Raw genomic sequence first — 14606 nt, 5'->3', positions numbered from 1 at the left:
AATTCTACCAGTCTCAATGAATTAAATACAATTTGCTGAATATCACTTTTAGTGATCACCAAAACAAAGCTACTGCATCACCACTTCAGTGGTATTGCCACAGCTAAATAACTTTTTAGTCCTTGCAAAGTGTTTCCTGACTCTAGATCTCAGTTTTGTGTCCTTGTGTACATGTTCTGTCACCTAAAGAACCCTACAGGCTCCCTTCCTCAGGAATTAAAGATTACACATCCTCAATGTCCTCTACGCATTACTCTACAGTTGCAGACCATGGCAAAGCCATTTCTTCATACAGATCATCTTTATTTACCATTTTTTAAGTTACAGTACCTGAACTGACTAGGAAACACTAACCTCAATTTCAGCATCAGCTTCACAATTTTTCTGAGACAAACTGTTCTGAAAAAAGTGACTCCACCTACTTCCCGCCATCTCGCTCCATCTCTCAGAGGGGCAGGATGTTAGTCATACTTCTCAAATGTCCAGATTACTGCAGAATGCCCAAATTTTCTCTCTTTCTGGTCTTTTCCTAAATATATTTGTGTTTTTCTGGCAAAACGCTGAGGACTGAAGTCACCAAATAAAGACACACAATTGAGTTTCACATTTCACATTGTTCAAAAAATGCAGACTAATACAAATCATGTTATTATAGCAAATTTCTAAGTGCAACAGTCAAAATCTGTCCCTATGTTCGGATCTTTGTCTCCCCATTATTCTAGGCACTGTCCAGATTTCTAGCACTTAAAGGCTGAGAGATATTATGTCAGTGCTCCCTACCAAAAAGATCAGAGGACATTCCTTGGTAGCCTGGTCAAATTTTCCTCTAGTCAGTATGAGTACCACCAACTCAGGTCCCAGTGAAAAGAAGACACCGGTCTAGCGGGACTAATTAGATCAATAAAGCATAAATAAATAAATTAAATAAACTGACCAGTCCTAATAAATTCTTTAGCTGTAAAATACCACTTAAGAAACCAGAGTGTTAACCATGAAACTTAAAACTGATAAATTGCTTTTATTCTGCAGTACTGTAGAGTAACCTATTATGAGTACACTGCCATGGTGGCAAGACTGATTATGTAGCCTGACGGGCTTGGTCAAACCACTCTTGTCTGAGTGGAAAGTAAAAACAGCTGTGTGTGTGTGCCACTGGTGTTTGTCAGCTGTTAAGATTTGTCTGTAGCACATACATCTACATACAGTGCCTAGGAAAGCTTAATGGTTTTGGAAGTTATTTCTGGAACACCTCAGCACAAGAAGGTTTTACGTTTGCTTAGCAGTATGCAGGTGTGGTGTTAGCATGGGTACTGCTAACCAGTTTATATGAGAGGCTTGCTTGCCTCTAACTGTAATAAGTACATGCATTTCTTACACATGTATTTCTTCTGTGTTAATAGCAAATAGCCGTCAGTTAAGTATCTGACAGTTTGTACACTGCCTCAGGGTGTCTTCTGCTAGAAAGATGGCAGAGATGGACTGAAGACCAATGGCTGATCTACAATAACAAGTATCATGTAATAAGCCACATTATGGAATGTGGTAACCCTTGTTCTATTCAGAATGGAGAGAAATTGTATGATGCACAAAGTAAAACCAGAGCAGTATGATTGTGTCTTTCAGCTTTTCCCGGTTAGGGGTCGCCATGGCGGAACTCCGCTCCGCTAATGATTAGCAGTTGATTTTTACGTACCGGCTTGCCAGGCCTGACGCACAACCTTCAACGAAGGTACGCCCATTCACGCATATCTCCACGCAGAGCAGTATAAACTGCAGAAAAAGGGCAGAAGAGTATAATAAAGTGCAACACTTATGGGGTCAGTGAAAACAGTTATACAGTACAAATAGTGGAGGTCTGCACAACAGTTCTACTCAACATAGCTCAACACAGTACATCTCAGTACAGCATATTATTATGTTTACCTGAGTAGTAGCCAGGGAAGCTGCAGAAAAATAAACCCAAGTGATTCTCAATAAAGTAAGAGTGCATGTGGAGCAAGCACAAACACTACAATATGGTGACCAATGCAGTACCAAGTTCATTAGTGTACAACTCAGCATTAAAGCACAGATGCCACATCATGGTAATCCAGAAACAGTACCCACTAGCTAATCATATTAACTCTTCCTACAAGGGTGTTTGCTTTTCCTTTCTATCTTCACTTCATATGATTTCAGTCCCTGATTCACAATTCTTTTCCCTCATCTTTCCCAACATTTGTCCTACTTCTACTTCATAGGTGTATACAAGGCTAATGACCACTAGTGGCCTTTATAAGCCTAGCTACACAACCCAAATGTCACCCACTAATTTTATTTATATGGGGGGGGGTGATTTACTGTGTGCCTGTCCATCAGAGACACAGGCACCAGGCCAGATGTGAAATGCCAATTATACGTCCAGTGGTCCAAGTTGCTCTTAAGTAGGGACAGGGAGGAACTCACATGGATGGGAAAGCTTGTTCCAGAGAATGGGAATTCTCTGAGAAACATCTGTCTATCTCCCAACATGTTGTATTTACTTTGCAAGCAAAATGTATGTCTTTTAATCTAGTAGTTCTGATGTTGTTTGTTTTTGGTTGTGCAAAAGATTCATAAAAACAGGGTCCAGGGATGCCTTGCATGTCAGGCAAAGATCATCTCTCAGAACTCTGTATGACACCAGGTAAAGAGATAGGGTTTTGAGGCTATTAGGATAGGACATTGTGTTTACTCAGTGTATTTTTTTTTTTGCACGGAACCTTTGTGAACATTCCAGTTGCTGCACGTGACTGGTCAGGTACATACCAAAGTGGGCAATATACTCTATGAAGGGTTTGATGAGAGCCAAGTACAGTAGTATGATGACCTCTCTGAACCTAGATACCATGTTTTTGCTTATAAGTTGAGCAACACAGAAGGATTTTCTTACCATTTTGGACACATGTTAGTGAAAGGATAGGGTACTATCTACGCTAGTTCCCAGATCCCTGACTAGTGAATCAACTTTGATGGGTTTTGCATTTCTTAGTATTGTATTTTATGTCATGGCTTTGGCACCAAGCGTTTACTGTGTTAGACCCTCCTAAAGGGTGTTCTCATCTTGAGGGAATTCAATGACTGCTCCCACTATGCAAGCATCTGAAAACTTGTTTAGCCAGAAGCCTTTCACATTGGCTTTGACATCTGAGAAGTACATGCCAAAGAGGAGTGGGCCTAGCACAGAGCCTTGGGGGACTCCACTAGTGACTGGCCTCTTACTGGAAGTGGCCTCATCGACTCTAGCTCTCCAGCATGTTATAAAGGGGTTTATTCCTAGTTCCATAAGTTTGTTGATAATATCTCAGTGGTGTGTTGTTACAAATGCTTTTGCGAGATTTAGGTTGGCAATATGCACAAATTTCTCCTCATCCTTGCCTTAGTGACCTTTTCAAAGAAGTCCAACAGATTCAGTAAGCATGACCTTCCTTTGATAAAGCCAGACTGGGATGGATGCAGTGACTGGAGGTCTCCTATGTACTTGTTGATAATTTCTATAATAATTCTCTGCATGGCTTTGCAAATAAGACTAGTCAGACTAATGGGTCTTTAGCTTTCAGGATCTATTAAAGGTCCTCCCTTATGAAGGTGGGTGACTGTCACAGTCCTTCACTCATATGGCACAAAGCCTGTTTTAAGACTATAGTTAAATGATGACTCCAAGGATCCTGATAAGGCATATTCAGACTGTCCAAGAATCATACTGAGATGTTGCCAGGATCCATTGAGGCCGTGTTCTTGGCTTTAGCAAGCACAACCACTATATGGTTCCTAATTACAGCTGGAGGGGTTATATTTGCCAGTATTTTTTGGAGATGTTTAAAGGCAAGTGGGATACAGTTGCAACTGAATTTGTCCACTAACAGGTTCACTATATTGCCAGGCTCAGTGAACAGGGCACCATTAATCACCAGTTCAGCACATTTCTGTGTGCTGTCCTTGAGCTGACTTAACCTCAAAGTTGGCTTTGCTTTACCTAATTAGCTCTCTTATTTGCTTCATTCTAGGGCTAATACTGGTAGGTACACAGCAGCCTCTGACATGGCTGTACAGAGTTTCTGAGAGCAATTCAACATAGCCTAGTGGATTTTCCAAGTTTGGAGGGGCACCGAATTTTGACAAACCATCACTTAGCAAAAGGTAATTTGTCTTGTAATAGTTCCTGTTACTGGTTTTAATGGGATTATCAAACTGATTATGATTTTGAGAGAGACAGTTTTATGGTCAGACCTTGCCAAGGGGGAAGAGTCACTGTGAGGATGCTATATTCTCCCATATTTGTGCGCACATGGCCCAGTATGTTGGAGCCTCTAGTGAGCACATTTACTTTTTGGTCAAGGGTGTTTGCATTTATGAAGACCAGGAATCTCTGTGCCTGTAGATCTGAGGCCATGTAGGATTCCCAATCTATAGAGGTGTTATTAAAATCTCCCATGAGAAGGGTGTTACGTTGAAGGGTAAATGTCTCCAGTAGGTCCATGTATGTACTGTGAGTTTCTATGGACGTGGAGGGTGACCTATAACTGGCTAGGATGTTGTGTATGGGGGTTTTGTCTGTGGTGATCTGCACGTGTAGAAACTCCAGCACATCATCCTGTTTAACTACTCTAGACACAGTACAGTTGTGTAACCGTAACAGCAGATGTCCTTCTCTTGACTGTTACAGTATTCTTTACGTTAGGCGTCTCCCACCAAGGATAGCTAGACATCTGGCCAGTATACAAAAGACTTTAGAATTTTTAGATGTTGTACATCACATGTATGCTCCCCACGCAAGGCTTTAGGGTGGAGATCTTGAGAGGAGATGCAGTTGGTCTCAGGCCATCAAATGCCTAGGTCCTTCACTGTGGATCATCTGATGTCATTTGTCCCCTGTCAGCAGAGTCTCTGGGTCTAGATGTGCCTACTCTCTGTAGGAAGCTGACCGTGTTAAAAGCAACGGAATCAAAACATCTCAGGAGGCTGTTTCTTCATATCAAGTTCTTTAACGGTAATGAGGCAGATGAGTGCTGTATTAGTCTCATACTAACTTAGCATACTTTCTGCTACTTTATGAATATAATATTCTGTATAACTGTTGTTATTCTCTTCAAAGACATGCATCCAAAATCCCACTTTTTCCTTATTTCTCTATACCCCCTGCTTCATCATCGTCACCCCTTTCCACTTTGAACTGTAGCTTACTACTTAAGTTAGGTATGAGAGCCTCAGCTGTGCAACTCCAATATATCCCTTCAAATCAGATAATCCTAATCCTCCTTGTTCTATTGGAAGGATCAGCTCCTCCCACTTGACGCTTATTGTCCTTTCTTTGTTATTAATATCGCACTGCGGTTATTTGGATATTTGTACCTTTAGGATCTTATTTCATTTCTGTAATTGTTTGCAAAACCTATCACAGTTGCAATGATATCCTTTTCATCTTCCTTTTCTTCACTCAGGCAGCCTTTCTCTTCATCATTTCTCTACCTTTGATAGCCCCAGTCTTACCTTATTTTTAGAAGCTTGGTTAGGTTGATTGTCTTCTCTACTGTAATGTAGCTTACATGGTCTGAGTTTCTTCTCTTAATTTCATATTGCTTTTTTATATTCTAAATATTCCTTTCCATCTGCATTCATTCTTAGGTTTCTTGTGGGCTTTAACAGTGCCAGATGCCATGCAATATTTACAGCCGGGTGTGCTGGGAACTGCATTTTGATGGCACTCCTGTTCTCCAAACGTTGCCTCTCACTACACCGTCTTTTTGCCTTTCTGTACAAATCAAGCTGATTTTTTTAAACATCTTTATTAAATTATCACCTGTCACATAGGCAAATTTACGTTTATATAAAAGTAATCAAACTGTATTAACAAGTTCATGTTTACGAACATTATACTTCATGTACATTGCTACATTATATATATATATATATATATATTTTTTTTTTTACAAACAAGAAACATCTTTCTTAAACCATCATGTATGACACAGGCAATCATACATTTATATAAATGAAAACAAACCACACAGACACAATCCTAGATGCAAGCATTTTACATCACAAACCATACTGACACAGTCCCAGCTGCAAACATTATACATCACTTATAATCTACCCAATCATTTTCAGTCAAAGATTACATAGCTCATTTACGTCCTGCCCTCTTTTAAACCTAATTCCTCCCCTCTATGTACTGTATCCCACAGTTCCCATTTTTTCCTACGTAGTTTGCTCATAGCCTTTTCTAAAGATCTTAATTCAACTCATTTTTATCTCTGTCAGTATATTAACTACTTCTAGTATAGTTGGCTCCAGGTTCGATTTCCATTTTCTAGTAATTGCTTTTTTGGCAGCCACCATAACTAGACACAGCAAGTAGTTACTATGTCTAGGCAATTCTGCTTCTGTATCATAGCTCTGAAGAATCATCTCTCTCATCACACCAATCTGTCCACGCAGCATCTCCAACAGTGCAACCCGCAGGGAATCCTTAAAATCTGACAACTCACTGCACTCCCAGAAAATATATGTTCCCAATTATCTCATTCTTCCCTGTCACACCTCCCACATTTGCTGCCTACCTGAGGAAGAATTCTCTGGAGTCTACTTGGGGTATACAAATATCTATGCAAACATTTTCAAGCAAAAATCCTAAATCTTCTAGATTTTTTTTGCATATTTGGGAGACATACATATATCCTCCCACTGTTTCTTTGTGAATTGCTTATTCGGTCTCTCTTCCCAATCTTTTCCAAACTCCTCTGACTGATTATTATAGTTATCATGCAATATTTTATATACTCTACTAATTATTCCTTTTTTAATGGCAGCTTCTGTTCTAGATTCAACTAACAACTCTACCAGTTTCAGGACTCCCTCACCCCCCCCCCCATTTCTTTATCTGTATACACTCGGATGTCAATCCTTAATATGGAAGGCAATCTCTAATAACCTGCAGTCTAAATACATTCTTGGTGTCTTCCCATTCTATCATCTTTCCCTCTCTAGTTATTTGTTCCCAATACCTTAGTTCCTTTGCCAGTTTTCTCCAATAAATTCCAGCCCCCTCTTGCCTGTTTTCTATATTCATAACTGCAGTCATCCCTATAGTCAGGATTCTCCTTTCTCCATCCCTGTGTTGGCTTAGTTCTTAGGATACTTTTTGCTACTTTATAGATATAATATTCTGTATGATTATTGTTATTCTCCTTAAAGGCCTGCATCCAAAATCCCAGTCGCTCCTTGTTTCTTGAACACCCTCCCCCCATTTCATCATTGCCCCTTTCCACTTTGAATTATAGTTTTCTGCTTGTGCTATGAATAGGAGCCCTAACTGTGTAGCTCTGAAATACCCCTTCGAATCAGGTAATCCCAATCCATTCTGTTCTACTGAAGAGTTAAGCTTATCACACTTGACTCCTACCATCTCGCCCTCCCAGATAAAGTCCTTAAGCACTTCAACTGCTATACACAACTTCTCCTCTGGTTGATAAAAATATGCCTGACCTGTGTATAAAATTAATGGGACTAAAAACATTTTAACGGCTTGTATCTTACTATCCATATCCATATAACAAAGCTTGCATTTTCTCAGTTTTTGTATTATCTTTTGTTTAGTCTCTTCCAATATATCCTTAGCTGGCACACCAGAATGATTTTTACTCCATACTCCTAAATACATAATTTTATCATGTACCCATAAATATGAATAATGCTAAACCAATTCATGTGTGGGTGTATAATTTACCACTAATGCCTTTGTCATAGCTTCATTAATTTTGTATCCCGAAAAGATATGAAACTGTCTCAGGATGTTCCATAACACTGTAATGTTTCTTTCTGATTTTGTCAAGTATAAAATAATATCATCTGCAAACAGAGCTAGCCTTTCTTGACTATCATACCAATTATATCCTTGAATTTCTGAGTCCCTTATTTTCTTTGTCAATGGTTCTAAATATAATACAAAAAATAAACGGGGAAGAGGACACTCCTGCTTGGTCCTCCAACCACTTGTATTTTTCAGGAAAGGCAAATGCTCCTATTACCCTCCTCATAAAGTCCCAGCTTTCTCTGCATCAAGACCCACCAATAACAACTGTATTTTCTTACATTCTGCCTACCTCTAAATCATCAATATTCTGTTAATGTTGTCAAATGTTTGCCTCCCCTCCAGAAAACCACACTGATCCAGATCTATCAATTTTGGCATTTATTTTGTCATTCTTCTAGCCATTACAGACATGAACACTTTATAATCATTGAAATGGGGTTGTATGAAGATGGAGCTGATGAATCTTTACACTTTTTAGGTATTACAGCTACCACTGCTTTCTTCCAGGATGTTGGTACCTCTAATCCTCTTAAAATACTGTTAAACAAAACCTTCCAGATCTTTATCAGTTTTTCCCCCCTAGCTTCCAAACTTCCACAGGAATACCATATATTTTCAGAAGCAGTTTCTATCTTCTCAAAGAGCTACTGAATAATCTCTACTAACCATTCCTTAAATTCCTCTCTTTTCAACAGATAGGTGGAAAAACGCCAGTATCTCATTTTTATTTAATTACAGTCTTTTTATTTTAGTTTTTATTAGCGCATAATCTGAAATAGTTATCGGGTGCATATCAAGACCATCAATTAAATGCACACATTCCTGTGAAATGTAAATTCAGTCTTACCTAGCCCAATTTTTATATCTTGGGGAATCATGTGTACATTCACTCAGAACTCCTAAAACTGACTTCACATCTTCCATGCCAAATATCTTCATAAATTTCTTCAAAAATCTACCCTCCTTAGTTATATTTACCCTTCTGGGGCCCCCGGACACATCTTCACTGCTGCAAATCAAATTCCAGTCACCACCTACAAGTAATACTTCTCGCTGAAAACTGATTATTTCTCCCAAAATTCTCTTAAGCTCCATTATAGCAGTTTTAGGTGGAATATAAATACATGTCACTGTAATCCTCCTCCCTTGCCAGTAGCCCCATCAGCAGTACAAATCTGCCATTATACTTTTTATCCTCTGCTATCACTACTGGAGCTCCTCTTGCAATTAATATAAGTAGTCCTCTTTTCCTTTGTCCCAGATATTTTGCTGAATAACCATCCTGAAAACTTTTCTTTATCAAATTCACATGTTCAGTTCTGTTCAAGTGGGTCTCATACAACACAGCTATTTGCACTCTACATTTTTAATATAGTTCACTATTCTTTTTTTTTGTATTTGTCTGGGAGGCCACTGACATTTAAAGACATTACAGAAACCATCCTTGTATTAAAAAGTTATCATTCTCACCTTTTATGTATAACACCTTTTTGTTAAATGTCTAGTTCCAGCTTTTTGTTACATGCATACACTGTTTGGCAGGTTGAACCTTTATGTAGTTGTTTCTTGTCATATCCATTTCAGCCTATGTCACATCTTACAAAACGTTTTGTTTTATTGAAAGTCATCAAACACATACACAAAAAAACACCAATATCACCTATCAATTTAATACTAACACACAAAACTATGTATATCTTCAAATATTGAAATTATACCCTCCTAATGGGAACAAATGCCCCAAACTGACAGCCACACTCAAAGACTCAAGTTAACCTAAAAAAAAGGTTATCCATGCATGGTGCAATCTGTGCTAAGCGCTATCTGGTTTTGTCTTATCTTTATCTCTCTCCCAGCTGGGAAACCCCCTGAATGCTTTCAGAAAACACTATCTCATGGCCAGTTCCTCTATTCTTTTCCCCCCTGAACTAATCACTTTCTACCAGACTGTAACCAATTTCTCTTTATCAGATTGTTTCCATGGAGACATGAGAACCAGACAGCCACTTTCCCATTTTATGATTGTCTGCATGGAGACATGAGAACCAGACTGTCAATTTCTCTTTATCAGATTGTTTCCATGGAGACATGAGGGCCAGACACAGAATTGATACTAAGCATACATTCATTTGTTAGAAAAAAATCCTGATAATATTCAATATTCTTTTTCATTTACTTGCTTTCTCTTAAAATGTATTAAATCAATCTAAGGTCCTCAATCCAGTCATTCCCCCATGTAAGAATGAGAAAAGGCACATTCATTTTTTCTTTTGTCACGCTCTTTTAACAAGGCTTTTTTTACATTGCAGTGCCTACACTTCTTAAAATTGAGCAAGAAGAAAAAGAGTGGAGAAAGAAAGGGAAAAAAAGAACATCAGCACCTACTTACAATCCCCATTGCACTTAAAAATAACTGAGAAAACTTTACTTTATGGCATGCAAAGAAAACCATATGCCACAAAACAGTACTATTAAGAAAAAAAATTCTTTACTTAGTTAACTTTTCCCCCTCTTTTCCCTTCCTCAAAGCATGTTTCCAAACATTAATGACATAAGGTGGAGCATATACTTTAGAGTCCGCCACAAGTCCAACAAATTCTGGAAAAGTCCAATATTTCCAGATTTTCTTGCTCTGTCATGTTTCACACAAATATAATTATTGCATTGTAATCCCACATTAAATTACTGGTTTTATTACTGTTCATCGCCATCTCCCAAATTCTGTCTCTGCTTCATTTCCAATGTACTCTCAAATTCTTCTAGTCAACTCTTGTGCTCCATTCATTCTTTCCATCATTTTCCATTGAAACAATGGAAACGGTTTCACAGGTACAGTCTCTATGTGGTCTTTATTACCAGAAGAACAAGCAGCAGAATCTCCTTCTGTTTCACACTTCAGTTTTTGTTGGACATAATTTTGTAGTTCCTCCTTAGCCTGCACTTCATCAAAAATGATTTTGTCCCTCCAGGGAAGAATACCTTGAAGACAGCTGGTACAGCAGTTTGAATCTCACACCTGCTTCTTGACATTCCCTGAACAGTGGAATAAATTCATGCCTCTTCTGCCTGGTGTACAAGTAATCATTCTCCACAAACACTCTGCTTCCTTCAGCTTTTACTATTTTGTCCTTCTGCCACAGTTTTGTCAGAATCAACTCTTTCTGCTGGTAGGATTGCGTCTTTACTATTAAAGGTATAGGTTGCTTTCTCATTGCCAGTTATACAGCATAAATGCAATCTGCCCTTTCAACTAACAACTCCTGCTGTAGACTACTAGTCCAGTTGCATACTTGTGCTTTCATAAAATTAATGCAGTCTGTTCCTTCCAGTTCTCTGGTATAGCTGAAAATCTCAGGTTTTCCCTATGTGCTCTGCCCTCTAATTCGATTATTTTTTTAAACATTTCTTCCTGAGCAGTCTCATATTTAGCTAGCCTTTTCTTCATTTCAACCTCTGATTTTTGCAGCTTTATTACCTCATGTGAATGTCTGTTTAAAGCGCCTTCCATTTTTTCCAGCCTTTTGTTGTTTGTGTTGATACACTCCATCAGTATTTTGTTTATTTTAACACAGTCTGTGTGTAGTTGTCTTTATATTTTCCTGTAGGTTACTGGAAGTCATGTCTGGAGGTTGCACTGCATTTTGCTGAACTGCTGCAGAACTTTCCCCAGTCAGTATTTCTTCCTCACTTTTTGTAGATGATATTTTCTGGGTGCTTTGTAGTTCTTTTTTCCTGGCATCCAGGCAGTACACTTACTAGCCAGTTACTGAAAATTACCCATAAACACAAACATCTACTGGCCTTCTCTGTTGAGTTTCTGTCTTCTCACTGGGAGAGCTAGAGTTAAGGTGTTACTCAATGCGCAGCCATCTTGGAAGTCCTAGTTAGGGCCGACTTTAATTTCTCTCTTCATCCAGTCAATTTAATTTGTGGCTTCTTGCTATTCTGAATATCCAATCTTTTGCAGAATATGAACATAATTGATGTCTCTTACTGGGCTTCTTTGCCTCTATCTCTTGCCTGTCCTCTGTAATTTACCCACCTCTACATCATGTTTTTTCTGAGAGTTCATCTGATTTAAGAATTTTTCAAGAAAACAAACAATTCAGTCTGCAACTATACAAACTTTAAAAAAAAAAAAAAAAGCAGACTCCAAGGAAAATGTAAGATACACCCAAAAAGTTTAATTCATAAGTGCCTTTGTCCACTACAAGTAAGGTGAACTTCATTAGACAAAAATCTCCCTCATAGATTGTCCTTTTATAATCATTAAGTCTTCTGCCATCTTGTCACGAAGTATTGAATTACATATATGAAGTAATAAAACCATAAAAACACAGTTCAAATTAGATGCAATGAAAAACAAATTCCAGTTGCAAAATAGTTAAGTTAGAATATTGAATAAATAACTGTAAACATCCCCAATATTAAATTAAAATGAAATATCAATCACACCAAGCAATTAAATATGCATCTTTCTGAAAAAAAGACTGTTGTTGGACACCCTGTCACAAAAATGCATTTTTGGGGGGGGGTTAGTGACAGCTAACAACACTTTGCAATGTAGTTCACTTAAATCTCCCAATTATTCCCCCAGTCAAACAATGGAACTTCCTCCAAAACAAAGAAAATACATTTCTTTTAACATTTTGACAATCATTACAATGTTTGCATGGTGCATTACTGTTGAGGTGTTCTCTGTTCTTTTCTGGTCCACTATTCCCTTTCTGCAAGTGACCCATTTTCTTTCATTATTTAAATGCTCTTTGATTTTCTTTAGTTTTTCATAGTTTTATACTTAAGTCTAGGTTGCAGCTCAGAATCAAATGGACACCTTGGAGTGCCTCTTCTCACTTTTTAAGGTGTTTTGTTAATCACCATCAAGGTCACTTTTAAAATATTAGTACTATAACCAGAGGCACTGACAGAATAATAATATACATTTTCTGAAGAAAAGAAATCTGTAACTCTAATTAGTATTTACTAAGTGTTATGCACCACCCTTTCTTCAAAAGTTACCCATTTTATGAGGGATTAAGAGGAACAGAGGTAAAATCTGGAGTCAAAATCAGGGACAGTTGAGAGGTATGCTTGCAGGTAATAGTCACATGGGAAAAAACTGATGTGAAAGTACTAACAATCTGAACACACACATTCATAAAATATAAAAAAATTTGAAATATAACATGTAAATGGACTACTTTATTTTCTTTTTCCATGTGAGAATTATCTACGAGTATATTTTAAGTAGTGCAAAATCATTCACCTTTTGTTTGATTAATTATGTTATTACAAGGAATGAAGTTGCTAAAATTGCTATCAATACAGTACATTTTCAAGCTTGGCATAAGCTCTTGAGCATTTTTTTTAAATTTCATATTCAGTTGTTTAGTACTCTGAAGACTGAAGGCATCGTGTACTGGATTATTCTTACTCATATGGAATCCGTAGGTTCAATTTACCTCAAGGACACTTAACAGATTAAGGAGGAAGAGAAGGCACAAACTTAATTCCTCCAACATCCAGAAATTTTTGTTTCCATCCAACGAATTTCTACCCAAAAACAACCAATCACACTAAGAGTGCAAGGCATTATGCAGATAAGTTTCTCTGGCATGAAAGTGAGGCACGAGTGTTATTCAGACATGTGACTTTGTTTTCTTTTTATCAGAAATTCATACTGCCTGTGTCAGCACCTTCTACATATGAAACCCGCATTGGTTCTCCCAGAAAAGATGAGGACTGCTGAAGAAATCTGGGCAGGGTACAAGAAACAGAACATAGTAAACCGAAATTCTATGATTTATTCTTACAGTGACTACTACCAAGAGAAGACTCGTGTCCTGTAAATGTTTCTCATGAAGTAAAGACAGCATAGTTTCAAGCAAAGTTATATTACACACTCAAAGCTACTTACCCTAGGGACAGACAATAAACTCTGCACAACAAAAACAACAGGATTCCCTGCATCCCTTATAGCTGCAACAGCTTCTTCGTGGGTTGCCTTATGTAAATCCACCCCTGAGACCTTGAAAATAAAAGTACAAAAATAAAGTGACTGAATACAATGCAATATTTCATTGCTAAACATGTTGATTTATACACTTTTCTTTGGTTACTTGCTCAAAATGGGGCTTGAAGAGGTTCTTGTGTTAAGTCTGCTCTGTAAAAATGTGAATTTTATCATCTACGGAGCACAGCGATTCCTGATGTTATAAGAGACACAAGTCCAGTAAACTGCAGGCCCTTCATTTTGTAGTGTAGATTCACTACAAACACAGCATTACTTTACAAATGCACAGAAACGGGATAAGGAATATTCCTCATGGTATAACTTTACAAATGCACAGGTATTGGAAAAGGAATAATTCTGTCAATACTCACATACTTCCTTTCAATTACTGCCATGTCATCTGCTAAAATATTTTAAAACTTCAAACTATGCAAAACTCCATCTGCTGTTTCATTCCACATGCTGCCAAAAAGTTACATTAGTAACTTACAATATGTCATACAGACTGGCTTTCCATTTCCCATCAAATCAGTACTCACCTGCATGCTAACGTATAAGAGCTCTTCCTGGACCAGAGTAAATCTTGCATCACCAACTTACTATTAGGGAATATGCTGTGTCTGATCTCTCTTTATTTCCCTTGTTGCTCCTTTTACTTCGTTAGTCTGTTCTGCCTCAGCTCATCCATCTCAAACTCAGTGCCAATCATTTTGTCCACCCTTGCATCTTTCGCTAACCATCTTATAGCTTGCCTAAAAC

General features: G+C 37.9%; 1 protein-coding gene across 1 annotated transcript in view; it reads right to left on the bottom strand.

Annotated features, from left to right (window-relative positions):
* The window catches only part of PATJ (PATJ crumbs cell polarity complex component), a gene marked incomplete in the record, with an annotated part of 2990875 nt that overhangs the window by 2245887 nt on the left and 730382 nt on the right, over nt 1-14606 (bottom strand). Inside the window, 1 exon segment of the mRNA XM_044085542.1 lies at nt 13752-13862. Within this exon segment, the coding sequence (XP_043941477.1) occupies nt 13752-13862 (111 nt within the window).

The sequence above is a fragment of the Protopterus annectens genome, chromosome 10.part0 (genome assembly GCF_019279795.1).
Source record: "Protopterus annectens isolate FY-2018-M chromosome 10.part0, PAN1.0, whole genome shotgun sequence".
Classification (NCBI taxonomy): domain Eukaryota; kingdom Metazoa; phylum Chordata; order Ceratodontiformes; family Protopteridae; genus Protopterus; species Protopterus annectens.
The sequence above is the reverse complement of the archived record's forward strand: the minus strand, read 5'-3'. Positions and strand labels throughout refer to the sequence as shown.